The sequence below is a fragment of the Colossoma macropomum genome, unplaced genomic scaffold, assembly GCF_904425465.1.
Source record: "Colossoma macropomum unplaced genomic scaffold, Colossoma_macropomum, whole genome shotgun sequence".
Taxonomy (NCBI): Eukaryota; Metazoa; Chordata; class Actinopteri; order Characiformes; family Serrasalmidae; genus Colossoma; species Colossoma macropomum.
Genome location: NW_023494810.1, coordinates 9,631,101 through 9,648,016, shown reverse-complemented (window position 1 = coordinate 9,648,016; position 16,916 = coordinate 9,631,101). Strand labels below are relative to the sequence as shown.

The 16,916-nt window shown below is 37.2% G+C and overlaps 1 protein-coding gene across 1 annotated transcript in view; it reads left to right on the top strand.

The window, feature by feature from the left end:
* The window catches only part of dock3 (dedicator of cytokinesis 3), a 201,097-nt gene that overhangs the window by 71,349 nt on the left and 112,832 nt on the right, over nt 1–16,916 (top strand). The window contains 2 exon segments of the mRNA XM_036559488.1: nt 4,061–4,116; nt 11,712–11,808. Of these exon segments, the coding sequence (XP_036415381.1) occupies nt 4,061–4,116; nt 11,712–11,808 (153 nt within the window).

Here is a 16,916-nt window from a genome sequence, read left to right as displayed (position 1 = left end):
ACTTTTTCTACACTTTTTGTCCATTTTATCAGCTCCACTTACCATATAGGAGCTCTTTGTAGTTCTGCAATTACAGACAGTAGTCCATCTATTTCTCTGCATACTTTGTTAGCCTGTTCTTCAATGGTCAGGACCTCCACAGGACCACCACAGAGCAGATATTATCTGTGTGGTGGATCATTATCAGCACTGCAGTGACACTGACGTGGTAGTGGCGTTTGTGTGTGTTGTGCTGGTATGAGTGAATAAGACACAGTAGTGCATCTGGAGTTTTAATACTGTGTTCACTCACTGGATGTAAAGTCAGAAACAGTTACTCATCTGCTGCACAGTTTGTGTTCCTCTAGTCCTTCATCAGTGGTCACAGGATACTGTTTTTTTTTACTTCTTTCAGTCCAGCAGTGACACTGAGGTGTTTGAAAAAACTCCAGCAGCACTGCTGTGTCTGATCCACTCGTACCAGTGCAACACACACTAACACACCACCATCATCTCAGTATCACTGCAGTGCTGAGTATGATCCACCACCCAAATAGTACCTGCACTGTGGTGGTCCTGTAAGGGTCCTGACCATTAAGGGACAGGGTGAAAATGGGAATAACAAAGTATGAGAAACAGATGGACTACAGTCTAATTGTAGAACTACAAAGTGCTCCTATAAGGTAAGTAGAGCTGATATAATAGACAAAAAGTGTTAGTACAGGGAGGTGGACTTAATGAAGTTGCCACTCAGTGTATAATACCTCTCAGAGGTTGAAAATTATTACTTTTGTGTTGCTGTACTATTTCAATATAATTATGTAATTATATACAGTATTGTGCAAATGTCAGATACCAACCTTTATTCATTTAATTTCCAGTCAAAACTGCCAGTAATTTTTTAGAACGGTGTTTCTGAGATGAGTAGATATAAGATAATCCTCTTGCTGCATAAGGAAAGGGAACATAAAAGGAAAATAACAACTGTGCAAGGCCTGATAGACCACCAGGACTGTCACCAACAGACCAGCCGAGAAACATTTAGAACTGTATTTCTGGGAAACAGTACTTTCATCTTTGACAGAGAGGAGAAAATCAGGCTCCACTCTTGCTTCCGATCTGAAAACATCCACAGGTGTTTCTGTCCATCTTCCTACTGTAAGAAGACAATTCAATGCTATGAGTGTGAAGGGACGCCATAATTGAGAAAAGAAAAAAGATCAGAAAGAACATTTTCATTAGAACACTGACATGACATCTGAGATGCGGAGTAAGGTTTTATGGACTGATTAGGCTAAATTTGTAATTGGGATTATTTGGATTGTGAAAAGCAGAAAGTTTAGAATCCACACTTTTAGCATAATTTCTCTGTTTGTTTTAAGGAACTATGAGATGATTGGAAAAATTAATATTGAATGACACCATGCTTATGTTATCACTAGCGATAACTGCAACTTGTACAGCCTTTAAAAGTGATCAAAGTTTAAACATGTGAACAACAGTGAGTCAGCATTCCATGAAAGTTGTCTGATGAAATCCCAGCAACTTAAGCTTGGGTGACTCACCATCCTATGAGATAACCCTGGCTTTTACAAATGAAAATGTACAGCATATCTGCCAAATACAGTATAGTTGACAAGGGACACTTTGAACAAAGTGTGGATATTTAAATTGTTCTGGCTGATTCATCTTTATTGTCTTAAACATGTGAAATAGCTTTTTTCTCATTCTGTCTTGCCACTTTGGTTGAAAACAAAGCCTTGAGATAGCTCCTGGTACACAAGCTAATGACTGAAGAGGTTGAGCAGAATGAAAGGCTGCCACATCTGCTTTGCCTCTAAGCTAATTTCACATCTCCCATCATTTCACTGTCATAAAGTGATGCTGTAATGCGTCTCAAATGGAATCTGAAAGCAGGTCAGATGATGACAGTAGAGATGAATGGATTGTTATGCATCAGCCCTTTACTCATGTGAAATTAGGGCTGGGCAGTGTGAACATATATCGTTATCGTGATAATTTATGTTGCAGTGAAAAGCAGTATGCTCTTATGAACATACCATATCACCAGTACTTGTAGAACACTCAGCAAATGCATGTTTCATGGTAAAGAGAGCAAAATTAGTTCTGTTTAAAGCAAAACAGTGTGCCAAATATTGAGTTCCAACTCATCAGAAAAAATAAATATTGTGGCGTATCATGTATTGTGAAAATGTCCTGAAGTATCACTATATTTTGTTTTTGCCATATCTCCCATCTCTATGTGAAACTTTGAAATACAGTGATGTTTTAGGGACATGGGGATATATAGTTACACCTTTCTACCAAATTTAGCTTTGTAATAATTCAAGGAGTAGTATCTTTGAGTTTTTATGAGATGATGGAGAGATGAAAGAAAGGTTAGCTGGGTTAGATAAGAGTTCTCTCAGTATGAAATGCACTCGTGTTCTAGGTCAGCCTCTTCATCTTTCTCTAAAATTTGTTGGTTGTAGCTTGAAATTTCAGAGAGAAGTGAAATCAATAGGTGTCTTTGGAACGATGGAGAGAGGAAAGAAAGGGTTTGAACATACAATGAATATGAAATGCAGTCACGTGCTTTAGATGAATACCTAAATCTTTCTAGAAGATTTAATAATTGTAAAAAAAAAAATAGTTGTCAAAAAAACAGCTAAAAAAACTCAATAAGTAATCGATTCAATTGAATAATTGATTGATTAGGTTTTAATGCAATGATAGAGGGATGAAGGAAAGGATAACATGGTTAGCTAAACAAGTACTATGTAGTACTATCATTACATATGCCGTTGAGCCTTTTATTGAGTTAGATGGCTTTAGTTTTAAAACAGAGTTTTTATTTCTGTAGGTTTCTATAGGATGGTAGAAGGATGAAAAAATACATGACTGAAAACAAGTGGAGAAAAGCAAATGGGTATATACATAGGTGGTCATAGTTGGCCCTCTTTGTCCACATTGCTCCATATTAGAAGGATATGCTATAGACACTGAACAAGATCATTTTCCACATGCAAAAAAATTTATAGTAGAGGTGGATAATTTGCTTGTAACTCTTCCAGCTAATGAATAAGCTGCACTTATTTGTCAGTCCTGCATATGGAATTCTCCCATTAGGTTGACGGATGTTTGTATGAGAATACTTGGAGCCCTCAATTGACTTAACCCTTTGAAGATGAAGCTGTTATGTAGAAACTGTAAATGGAAATTCTTTCTTGTCTAGATCGTCTCATACAAGTTTAATAGCCGGTAGTTTGAAACATGGTATTGCCTTTTGCGCTGCTGGAGTGCTACAGGCTCCAGAGGCTTTTGTGCTAGTAGTAAAACTGCATCAGCAATGGGTGAATTTAATGTCACATAAGCCATTACCACTTAAATGTACCTAATCATGGTAGATGTCAAGGTTTGCCAAAGGGCAACAAAAGTAGTTGCCTGAAATGTCAGCGAAAAATAGACTGTTAGAGCATCACATTTTTGACACGTTGTCGGTAAACTACAAGTTTACTTTATTGAGAAGAAGAATAATTTCATGCTACGTGTTTACTTCGTGACGTTTTAGCTGTTTCGTGATCAGGACACTGAAAACCTTTTTTTAAAGTAAATCTGCAGCTGTTTAAACTATCTTAATGAACTGGTTTAGTCATTATGCTTGCAGCCTACTGTAGATCCTTTAGCTGTGCTAACCTCATTCTGCATTCCTCAATCAGCCTAATGTAGAAACACTGATACTAGAACAGTCTCAGCAACCAAAACATATTTTCTCTTTTCTTCCTGAATTGAATGGAGAAGTGTAGTTGACATGTCATCACTCCTATACATTTATAGTTATGCCCACAGGAGAGTTAGTAAAGATTGGGACATTTTGCAGGCAAATGCTTAATGGGCCTGAGTGTTATCCCCTTGAGATAATGGGTGAGATATTCATAGTAATATACCTGCAGTATAGGTCTCTCTAGGTCTAAGGTCTCTCTCTCAGTCTAGGTCTCATTCTTCTTTTACTAATGGCAGTGCTGTGTTAATGCTGTTATTTACTAAGGCAGAAAGGTAAATCTCTTCTTTGTTCTTACAGGGGATCTTCCCAGCCAATTATGTTTACCTGAGGAAGGCTGTGGTCACCAACAGAGGGTAAGTGCATTTAAATTGAATTATGTGAGGCTGCCTCAGTGAGGAATAATGCAAGAGTCTAGAGAAGTGTGACAGAGAAGGAAAGATTCCAAAAGAGAGTCATCTTGAGATTACCATGTTATTTATTCATTTGTCTTTTTCTTATTACTGACTCTATCCACTCTCGTTGCACCCTTGGGCATCCCTTTATTTCTGATTGATTGGGATACAGTCTTTTGGAACTGTCAACAGTTCCTTTTTTTTTTAGCTCGATCAGGATTTACTAGCTTCTGGCACTGAGCTTGATGTCAGCTCTCTACATGCACAGGGCGATTTGGGACAAAATTTACGGTGTATCAGGCATTCGAGGCTTGAATTTTGTAGGCGACATCTGCAAATCATAAAAATAATCTATGAATGACTTATTTCTAATATAAATGATAGTGACAGCTCTACAATAAATACACAGGGGACTATGGATGCCAAGATTTGCAATGCAAGGTAGGTAAGAAACACATGTAAGACTTTGTAAAGAGCAGGAGCTGCCTGGGGACCCATTAGCCCAGCAACATGCAGCATGTGTTTGTGATCCTAAATAGGCAGTGTGAGACTGAAGCTGTACAAGACTACACAATATGGACAGATTTTACATTGCAGTGTTAATGCCAAATATTGTGATTGTACTATGACATGCAATATCACAAAAAAATGGATTCACACATACAAGTCGAGCAGCAGCAAAATTAAGCAAATAATAAATGAATAATTCTTCAAATAAATGTTACATAATAATCACTATGATACATAAATAAAATGTAAATAAAATAGCAAATAAAAATGCAAAAATAATAATAGGGTAGTAGAACTATAATTAAACCTCCCTAAACTTTTTTGTTTTAAAATAAAAATATAGTGTACTCAAATCTGTTCTTTGAAGTGGTGATAAAAAAACTAAATAACTAAATGAATAAATGAACTAGAAAATAGTTAAATCACATGTATGCTCTCTTCATGCAGAGCTCTTTGGTGTTGTTGTCAAGACTTACACAGCACTTCTTTCTGTTTAGTGCTGCCTGAAGCCAAATGAACTCCAAGTATGAGATGATTTCTAAATCTACCACAACATCAATGATTTTGACTTGCTCTCCATGCAGACCTCACAACTTCTTAGCGCTGCTAGCCCTGAAATTCTAAATAAAAAGTATAGTTATGATTGGCTGGCATTGGCAAGCATATGTGTTGTCACAGTGTGAGGTGCACTGCTGGCTCAGTTTTCATCCTACTGTGGCCCTGAGCTTGAATCCCAACATGGCCTGGTTCCTCTCTACAACAGTGCTGGTCATACTCGCAAGCCTGTCAGCCTATATACACTCAATTGTAGAGACTGCACTCGGCTCCAAGATACAGGGGCTAGTTTCACATGTCTTGGAGGAAACACTAACAGAGGAGACACTCACACAGTAAATGTCCCAAAGTATCCGACACTGCTAATTAGTCAATTCAGCTGTTTTGCACTCATTGCTGACACAGCAATTCCTTCTTGTGTAGAGCCTTCCCAGAAGAGTAGTGGCTGTTGCTGCTTCAAAAGGGGAACAAACTCCCTATTAATACTCTTAATTTCAGAAGTTTTGGTTGAGCAGCCATCTACAGACTTTTGAACGTATTGTTTGTCTTCTGTATGAATAAAGAGATTCAAACAGCAAGTATGAATTTGTGATGATTAACATTGGAGAGAACCCTCATATTGCGATATCATTATGCACTGTATGTGACGTATCATTCTTCGCTAGAGTTGTAGCAGAAGAAGCTAGTGAGGATTAAAAGAGTCAAACTTGGAGGAGTCGAAACATTAAAAGGTGATTTAAAATGCAGTTATCACGCTGAGAATAAGCAATATTCTAGACCTCATTTGTAATGTTTTCTTTCTTATAAATGCACTAATTATATTTTATTCTGTGTAAATTATTTAGCGTGACTTCCTTTTTATTTACATTCACAAAACAGATTCCAATTCAAAGGCAATCACATAAAAATATGTTGATAAATGTCTTTAATATTCTTTTGTTATTGTATTCTTGGAATAAGTACTTTTTAATTAGACAAATCTCAAAGTATAAGTGCTTTCAAGCACCCAACCCACATGTACTCAAAAACACTCAATTGGTTTGATTAAACACTCATGTTTATTTGTTTAAATTGTTAATGGGCTAGATTTCAAAGCTGGGGGGGATATTTGTCAAGTTATACTTGTTAAGTTAGTTTTATTTGTTCTAAGAATACCTTATTTGAGATCAAGGCTGTTTATTCATTTTACTGATTAGTCAGTTTTTTAAAAATATTGTGGTTATGTTCATTACAGATACCTTAAATCATAAACTTTATACTAAAACTGACAAATATAGGAAAACATCAGACAGGAGGATATGGGAAATAAAACTGTGTGCAATGCAATTATTTAATTTGTGGCCCAGCCCTAGTAAATATAGTGATCTTTTTGAAAAAATTGCTGACCATAGCTTTGCTGTATTCACAGTCATAACAACTGGGACCATGTTGAGTTCTCGTCAGGGTTGGTTATTGTTTCCCTGTGAAATAATGTTTGTGTGCACTGCATTTGATGGAAAAAAGCAATACATGCTGCATGTTTCTGTGGCCATTTCATTTACTAGTAAAAAATGACATATTAGAAACACACTGTTTCTCTTCCAGCAGCACTACTATGATACCATCATGCCATCAACAGGTAGACATTTTTGGGCCAGAATGACTGAATACTCCCAGTGTTTTCTGCTTTTAGAAATAGTACCAGAGCTTGTGGTTTATTTCAGACTCTTACTGTCCCAGTTTTTGACTGCTTTTTAACAAATTCTCAATGGCTTGTTGACCTTTCTGCTTCTTAATCAGCTATTCTGTTTGACATTTATGCCATAAAAGACTCAGGTGAATTAATCTTTAGAAAAGGGTACATATAATTACAGGGTTTGTCAGACAGTTTGACTTTTTCCTAGTAGAATCATGAAGAAAAGTTCCTCTGAATAATTCAGTTTATTTAAAGCATAATGTGTGCAGTAATCTTCCTCTGCAAGTTTAATGCTTTATTTAACTTGCTAAATCAAACAGTATGAGACAACTGATTGAAGACAGTACATTCTAATTCTATAGGGTTGCTATAGAGGTTCTAGGGAGTACTGTGTACATATAGTATGACCTTCTGTATTAAATGATAGGTACAGTATACTTCACTGTATATTTGTAGGTTGGAACACATTGAACATTAATGTGTATTAGACCAGGCACTCATCCTACACTTCATTGCACTTGAACAAGGCACTTGGGATACAATATGCTATGTGCTCTGCATGCAGAAAAGACATTGTGTGTGTGTGTGTGTGTGTGTGTGTGTGTGTGTGTGCAAAGAGAGAAGAGGAAAACTCTAGGTTGCAACTCCCACAAGGAGCACACTTTCAAGAACATTAACATTTCATAGAAATCTGAACATCAGGAACTGTCAGTAACCAAGCCTTTGCTGTTTGTTTAAGTTTTTCATATCTTCTCCTTTCTTACAGGTGTGCGTAACTCTGTGTGGCACACTGACAAACACTTTTATTCACATATACACACACAAAAACACATACGCAATCCACATATTACATCCCCAAGAGTCTTGTTCAAGTGCAGTTTGATGTACTTGAGTGGTCTTTGTCATTTCTTTCTTGATTTTTTTCCTTCTTTGTAGTGCAGCCTATTTTAGGAAATAGCGATAAGGAAAATAAATGTGAATACAACAGCCTATGCAGCCCCCTCTAGGGACAAATGCATTGTGATATCAGGCGGACACAGATTCTCCTCTGTCACCAACTGAGCGATTGTAAAACAGTCGTTTACCTTCTTGATATTTACTCACATAAACTTGTGTAAAGCATTGATAGAGGAGAAATAGATCCATTTGTACTGACTTACCTGTTGGCTTTCTGTTATTGGTTATTAAGTCAATCTTTCATATCATATAAGAGGTCAATAAAGTGACCTCTGCTGTGATCCACAAAATTCATAATTTGATTGATACATGATACAATACAATCGTGTCTCAATTCAATAACAAAAAAGTGGCTGCAAATGCGCCTTATGGTAATATGTTTATGTTTTAATTTTCAGTTTATTAGCATATTCAGAGCTATATCAGTGCTTTCTAGTGTTTTAGAACACTCTAGCCACAAGCTAGTGTGCTAGCTCAAAGCTACCACACTTGCAATATGCTAACATGCTAGTCACAATACAGTATGATATGCTGCAGTATAATTTGTAACAGTAGGGTTACATCCCTACTGCTGGGCCTGCCAGGCAACTCTTACCACCCCAAAAACTCTAAAAGCACATACAAGGCTTAGCGTGCTGATCTGTTTCCTCAAGCTTGCATGTACTCATTCTCAAATGACCAGTTTTGAGGGGGACTGTTACTGTAATAGATATGTTAATGTATTATGAATGTTATTCCTATAATTGATGTTAATGATTATAATCATGTGATGGACATTCACAGATGTGCTCAAATGATCTGAGAGGGATTAACTGCACATGCTAATTCTCAAAGCGGAAAGTATTTTAGCGCTTCATCAAATACAGCATTAATACCTTATGGCAGATAAGGGAACAGCAGCACACCTGTTTCCAGTCAAACGTGGCGGTGTTTTGATGTACTGGCACATGAGTGTGGCATCCTTTAAGAAGCAAGGTGATAGTAATATGATATAAAGATAGACATGCCCTTTGATTTAATCTGATCAGTTTAGACTGACGTTTATCTTCTCTCATGGACAACATGGATTCAGCTGCCCCTCAGAAGTTTTCAGGTTTGGTTTGTGACTGTTGATGTCTGTGTGTCCTCGTGTGTGTGTGGCTTTTTGTGCAAGAGATTAATTCTCACATGTCAGGGTTGTATGCTTACAGGAGGAAAATTGCTTTAAAGAGTAACTACATCCTAGAGCCTGTTTTTTTCAACTAAAATATATTGCTTTGTATTAATAGGTGACGTTAGTCTTGTTGAAATTTAACACTTCTTTTTAAACTGTCAACATAACATCATTATTCCGTCTGTGCAGCTTGAACTCTGTGGTACAGCTCTGCTATAGGCACGCGTGATGATTGATCCCCCCCAACTGGGCAAGCACCTTACGCTATACCATCATCTACCCTACGCTATACTATATCAGTACTGAAGTGTGAATCTACGTCACAATATGAAAATCAGTGAAACCCCTGTTACTAATCCCTGATGACGATGCCCATCTGGCACTAAACAAATGAGTCTGAAAAATAAGGAGTGGGCTGTGAGAACACAGTTGTAAGTTAACCTAGTTGTCGTCTCTCTCCTATCAAATGGTAGTTAAGGGTAGCTATGTTAAGGAGAAAATGAGACAGAAAAAAACAAACAAAAAATCAGGAAAAAACAGGACTGTAGTATTTTTTTGCCTTTTTTTGCCTGTTCATATCAAAAATGTCCACCACAGGAATACTGCTTATTTTTGCTAGCCTGTCTAAGGGTTTTCAGTGTTATATTAGTAAATGTTCACTTTCTCACACCAAGTTCAATATTTAACCCTGCTTAAACTCAAAATGAGTTCAGATACCCCTATGCTCAGATAATCTCACTCGTTCTGTCCATTCCTCTCTGTTTTCATTCTGATAAGTTTCTCTATGTTTGTGTTTTTGTGCTGAGGACATAAGAAAGATTTGATAATAACCAAGAAACATTTTGTAAAGTCATTCATGCATTTCATCAGCATTATTGTGACTGTGTTAACAGCCAGTGAGGTTAAGATGATAGAGACTTTTACTAATTACTCTGTTTACTTTTTTTTTGCCTCGTAATGCTCACCCTTGTTTATCTCCCAAATGGTCCAAAGTATCCCTTTCATTGAGTTACCTGAAACTTTGTTTAACCACTGTGGGTAAATGTTTTTTTTTTGTGTCAGATGTAGAGGAGCTAATGAGCTAACGCTGCATGATGTGCCAGCAAGAAAACACTTATAACAGAAAAATATCTCTTTAGTTGTCCTAGCATCTGTCAGCTATAATAGTTAGTCCAACTAGAGATACAGCCACACAATCTCAGACTTTTCAATCACATCCTTGACAGTGTGTTCTTCACAGCATGGCATACTTGACTTGAAAAAATGATATCTGATTTTTTGTGAGTGAAAAGTCGCACACATACACTTAGTCCCTGGAAGCCCAATTAACTCTCGCTTCTGCAGGTATAAGTTTGAAAACTTGTGCAGATAAAGCAGGCTTGCTAAGACCAGTCAGTCTGCATTGCACACTCTGAAAAAGGACAAAAGTACAACGCTGTAGGGACAACAACAAAAGAAGCAGGAAAGGAAAATAGCTGCAAATGTTCACTGGGTCTTTGGTGTTGTTTTTGGACAGTTCCTCATACAGACTATAAATTGAATTTACCATCACTGGAAAAAAAAATCATAATGCTCTGATCCCCTATAATACATTTTCAGTGCATCACGTTGTGCCTAACACACTTTGCCCAAGGTAAAATCACTGTAACACATGGCCTTTCATGGCTTATTACTTTATTTATTTTTGAAGGGTGTGAAATGCATCAATGCGTAGTGGTTGCATTTCACTACTGTTTAAATACACTATATGTCCAAACGTTAGCAGATACCTGCTCATTCACTTTGTCTTCTGCTTTTACAAAATAGCTACTACATAAAAATAGTCTAAAATAATAAAGATTTTCAATGAGTAATTAAAGTTACAATTAATAATTATCTGAATAAACATTTTTCCAACAAGAAGTATTGTTGGTGTAGAATGTACTGTTGTTGAAATGCACCCATAGACCGCTGATGGAGGACAAGGACTTTCAGCCACCCATCATTGTATACTGCAATCATTTCATGAACCTTTTAACTGTTTGTCATGTAATCATTAACATATCGCAATATAGCATGTAATGCGGACATCTTCACCATATAAGCAGTTTTTGCTCACCAAATCTTCACCCCAACAATAATGCCAGTTTCCATTAGCGCCTATGTGTAATTTACTGTATTGTGTTAAATAACATAAGCTAGCTAACAAACGTTTTTCTACACTGGGTTTAATACTGCTTAAGGCAGATCTACCAAAAACATGGACATGTAAAAGCCTAACAGTCAGTCTTAATAGAGGAGAAGATTGACCTGCTTGCCGTTGTTTAGCCTGTTTAGCTATCTATTAGTCTAGTTGTTAAGAAGGTAAGTTGTCAGCCCCTCAGTTTCAACAAAACCTGGTTCTTCATTCATCAGTAGATTTGGACCATGCGAGCAGCATAACAGTCTATTGACTGTAGCTCTGTTTTATAATTAGAATTTGAGACTGTGTAGACTGTCTTTTCTCAGGGTAATAATCACATTTTTTTTAAATGGGACACTTTGCGCATTTATACCAGAGTAAACTTTTCACCAACAGTATATTTCTCCCCGTTTGATTCTGTGCTGTCTTTTTTCCCAGTAAATATGGATGGAATTATAATCAACTATAAATCCACACTCCAGTCTGCACAGCTCGAATGTTATCCAGCACTAATCTCTCTCTTTCTGTATATGTGTCTCATACAGGCAATACGAGACAGCGCTGCCCCTTGAAGACCCTGTCATAACTGAGGTCACCTCCACCCTGCAGGAATGGGCTGTGCTGTGGAAACAGCTGTATGTGGTGAGTGTTAGCCAGTCTGGTTTTCGTCCTCCATCTTGGCCCAGGCACAAGCACAGTTGCAGCCGCCACTGCAGTGCACATAGCCATTCAGCGACTGGATTAGCATGCTGCTGTTTTGTTGTGGGAATGAATTGAACTCTCTGTCTGTCCACAATAGGAATTTATCTCGGAATCGTTTCAGTGTCAGAAAATGCTTTTGGTGTTCGGTGACAGAATCCTTTCCTCGCCATTACCATTTCAACTTTTAATTGAATCAAGAATTCAGAGTTGCCTCATCTTATCATGTAACATCTCATTAAATAGTGCCAGGCTAAAGCATTTGGCACAAAGATAATTTTTCTGAGGTTAGAGCCTCATTATAAAACCCGCCTTATAAGCTAACCATTTTAAAGTCTTCTAAAATGATTTGGATAATTATCAGACAGGAGAGAGCATTGTGGGCTTTGTTGAAGATGTGAATAGCATGCCCTCTTCACAATAGAAAGAGTATGAGCTCTGACAGTGTGCTTTATGTAGGCCTCCACTGAGGATTATTAAGCATTAGTGTAAGTGATGACAATGACAATGACTCTCTCTCTCTCTCTGAGTCAGTCTCTTTCTCTCTGTCCCCCACCAAATTTCTCTCTCTCTGCTTCTCTCTTGCTCCCAGGCTTGGCCTGTGTGATGTAACCAGCTCTGTGTGGCTGTTTTATTCGGCCTTGGTTCAGTGCCATTTTGATGCTCCTGTATACAATATTGACACAGGCACTCTGAAGGAAGTGAGTCAGCATTTTTTAGTCTTAGAAAGGACACATATGCCCTTGCTGAGAGATAAAATTTTTGAAACATTATTCAGAGCTGGCTCCAGCACACATTAGGGTAGAAGTGGGCAATGTGACAAAAATGTGATATCACAATCGATATATGATAACGAATATACACAATCACAAAGTTTTTTTTTTGATATGTCTTTTTTCTGATATCTATTAAACTAGAAGTAGACAAAGAGTTTAAAAATTACAAATACAAAAATATATAATTAAAAAATATGACCAAAAACTATGAATACAATGATTTATATTGAATATTTCATTTTCTGCACTGCACTAAATCCAATAATACAGGACCAGTCATGCTCTCTTTGTAATCAAACATGCAGTTGGTCAGTGTTTTTTCATATTGACAATTACCACATTATACTCAGACAAACATATTGTGACATATTGTCAACTAATTAATCACAACAATGATAAGTATGGTCTTATTACCCAGCCCATAACTAGGACTGTCAAAATTCAACATTTGAATATTTGTCAAATATAAAGAAACAAAGAAAAAAAAAACACATTTCAATGTAAAAACGGCCATTTGAATGTTTCAAACTACCTTTGCTGCGGCTCCTAGTTTGTTCCAGACCAGTTAGTCACTATTATGAACTGCCAGACGGAAGAAATATTTGACCATTGTTGACCAACAGCATTTTTTCCTTTACCTACTATGAAGATGCTTATAAACATCTGACATAATTTTAGCAGCTCAGCAAGTCTGAACGAGACAATATGTTTACTTTATAAACCAAATAATTCTAAGGGGTAGGAAAATGTTCTTTTGTGAGGTAACCAAATGATCTGCTTCAGATGGCAGACTGTTCTGACAAGCCAACGATCCAAATGTGGATGCTTTGTAGAAAAGTTAGCTAATAATCATGTAATATCGATAAGGTAGGAAATTAAGCTGCCGGTTTATTTTTTTAAAAAGCAGTTTCTTTGTTTTACTAGTAGTAGCAGTAGCTCTGATTTACAAGATTTCTTGCAGTATATATCCTCTCCACTGACATAGCATCCCCAGTTGACCTTTTGTGCTGGATTTGTATTTTTTTTTGAGGTCATTGCCCTTTTAAATGCTTCATCAACCCAGTGTGTAACTTTCACAGTCACAAGACAAATGAAAAACTTGTCTTTCATCAGCAACCAGTGGCATCCTCCACTAAGATCAAAGGCAGTAATCACAGAAAATAACTAAAGTGTACGTCTTGTCATTGCTATTTTTCTATTTCAAGACCACTGCAGTGGCTTTTATTTACTGTAACATTTCCAGACATCTTTAATTCCTGAGACATGAGGACTGATAATAAGCTTCCTCGAGATGAGCAGGCTCTTAATTCAGCGAAAAGAAAATAATATCTGATTTGGAGGCTGGCTGAAGTAAGGATGACTAATTCTAAATGATCTGGATTGCGTAACGTAGCTAACAGAACATTTGAAGGGCTGCATTCAAAGTGATAGTGAGGATTTAGCTATGCTCTGTGGGCATAGCTGTGTGAAAAGCATGTGATCCAGAAGCAGGGCACCATTACTGTTGTGACTGACTATTTGATTATTGTACTTTTTGGCGCTTTTCATCTGTTTTTTGGCACTGTGCCCAGAGTCTTTTCCTCTTCCCTCAGAGCTTGTTGACAAATGTGGCATTAACAATGTATTTGGTTGATTAATGAGCAATGTTGTACAAATTTGCCGTTATACAATGTTTTTGTCACTTACACAGATAAAATTGAGCGTTGGTAAATGATCTGTTGCAGTGCAGAGTTGTAGTGACAGGTCATCAAATTTACACAGCTTTCCCATCACTTCAAATGTTAATCAGTCAAGACATTTTTGATTTTCGAATCTTTTTTCTTTAACTATGTACTGGAGCTTCGAGCCCAAAGGTAAAGCAGCAGTTGCAGTCATATTGAAGCTTGAATTATGTCTGTACTTTTGTCCAATTTTATAGGTAACAGTATATCATGTAGTGTCAGAAACCACATAAGCAAGTCTTCTTGAGATTACCTACCAACTTTGAGCCAAGTGTGTGATGATTTTTTTGCTAGTTGCATTAGCTGCATAGCTCCAGTGCAAAACTAAGATTGGCTTTACACGGTGAAGCTTCCTTGCAACTTTAGTTGCTGTGAACATACGTGCAACTCTAAGATTGACTGAAACTCAGCACCTGTGTAAACTTTATGGAACAACCATCATGAAACAGCCAAGCACCGATAACATACCCTACCAAAAAGATTAGTTCAAAAGATTGATTTCAGTTGACACATCAAGGACAAGAAAATTAAACAGAGGACCGAATATTGTATTTTGGAATAATGTTCCTCTTTTTATGATAACCAGTTAGTTTAATTACCTAGCTTAAGTACTTAGTTAGCTAACATTACTGTTTTGTTAACATAACTTTTTGAACGACTGTGTCAGAGTTAATCTGTTATATTGTGATCTACGTACATAGTATGTAGCCAGACTGCTACAATATATGAAAAATACAAGCTACTAGTGTTGCTAAGTAGTGGGATGATCGAATGTGTTGCCTGTTATTTGTGAGTATATTTTAAATGTTTTTTGTAGAATTGCCTAGTTGCACTGAAAATATGTCACATGCAACTAGCATCCTGCAACTTGTTTTAAAAATGTTTCACTAGAAAGCATAAAGAAGCAAACTTCGTCCATTAAATATGGCGTGGATTGGCTTTGACATTTAAAAGCCAGATTGATGATAATATTTATGGATGATTTATAGTGTTCTTTCACCGTATTAGCAGATGTTTGTCTTCACTTATAAAATCTAAAAAAGGATGTAATCAAATCTAAAAAAGTTCTCTCCAAAGCAATAGTTCCCCAACATAAATATGATGAGATCCTAACAGACTGAACTATTAATAACTACCCTGCTTTTGATATTGATAAGCAGTGGTGTTGTCTTCTGTCTTGTAATAATAGTTCCCTGCAGTGTTGACTTCAGCCTGGAGATGCCAGATTCATGCCCAGCTGGGCCCACGCCTCTGTTCATAGCAGCTGTGCCCCACTGGTTTCGGGATTCGGGATGACTGACAGGTTTCCAGATCGGTGCCTTTGTAAGACAGGGGTCAGGAAGCGGTCACACCGAAACTTTCAGTTGACCCTCACCCATTTTTAATGGATTGCCTTGAGTAATGAATTCAGGCTGGTAAAATGTGTCTTATAACAGAACTGATGTAAGTACACAAGAGCTTGTGCCATATGGTACACATGCATCTTTCATCGATTTTGAATGTTCAGACTTGCATGTAGTCAGCTGTGAATCCCTTGGAGTATTTTTGGCTTTGTGATCAGAAGCTGCCCATCTCTCAGATTGCTTGTTTGTTTACTCTATGCCCAGTGTAGTGGAGTGTATAAAAACGAGACACAAGACAAGTACATAAGAAATAAACATGTAAGAGAAGCTGCTGTTATGTCCTGGTTTAAAAAGTAGAATAGAACAACGTTCAAAAAGTCCTGGTAATATTGGCGTAGAATTGCAGTAATTTCTCATCTGGCTTTGAATTTTCGAAGTAACATCAGTAAAACTTGTGCCAGTTGATTTAGTGATTTATCTTTTTATTTTAGGCTCATGTCACTGAACATAGCCTACTTCCAACAGGCCTACAGAATGATAACTCAGAGTTGCACAATGAACACCAAATGATTTTTGTGTTTAAAATATTTTGTTAAGTAGCTCTACTTATATGTCAATATTTTGCTTGATAGTCTGTATGAGCTGCATTTGACCCAGACAGTCTCTGCAGTTATATGTCAAACCTTTTGTCAAAAAACTTCAAATATTACTAGATAATACACAGTTTATTTCATTTGTGATTCCAAACTACGTTTGCCTTATTTCAATACCCAGGTGAGTAAACAGATACTAAGATGAGGTCAAATATCCATGTGTTTGAATAACCACGACCATCCTTTCTAAGATATGGGATAAGATTTTATAGCTATAAAACCAAACATAACAACATCATGTGTGGTGCAGGTGCACCAGCTTATGCCCCATGGATCCATGTCTGTACACGAAGGTGGTGGCAGCACAGTGTACTGTAATTGGGATGCCTCTCCTCATCAGACCTCTTGTCACTACTAAAGAGCACCCAAGCAGATACAACAGGACAACATGTTTGCTGAAACATGGATAGTAAACAACTCAGCTTTTGGTAGGACAGTGAGTCCAAGCAGCTAATCATCCTACGATCTTGTGACTCTGCAATCTGTTGCAACTTTTAAGTAGTGTCCCAATAGCTACCGATATCTGGTGAAAATCAGCCATGAAGTAGGACAAACTTC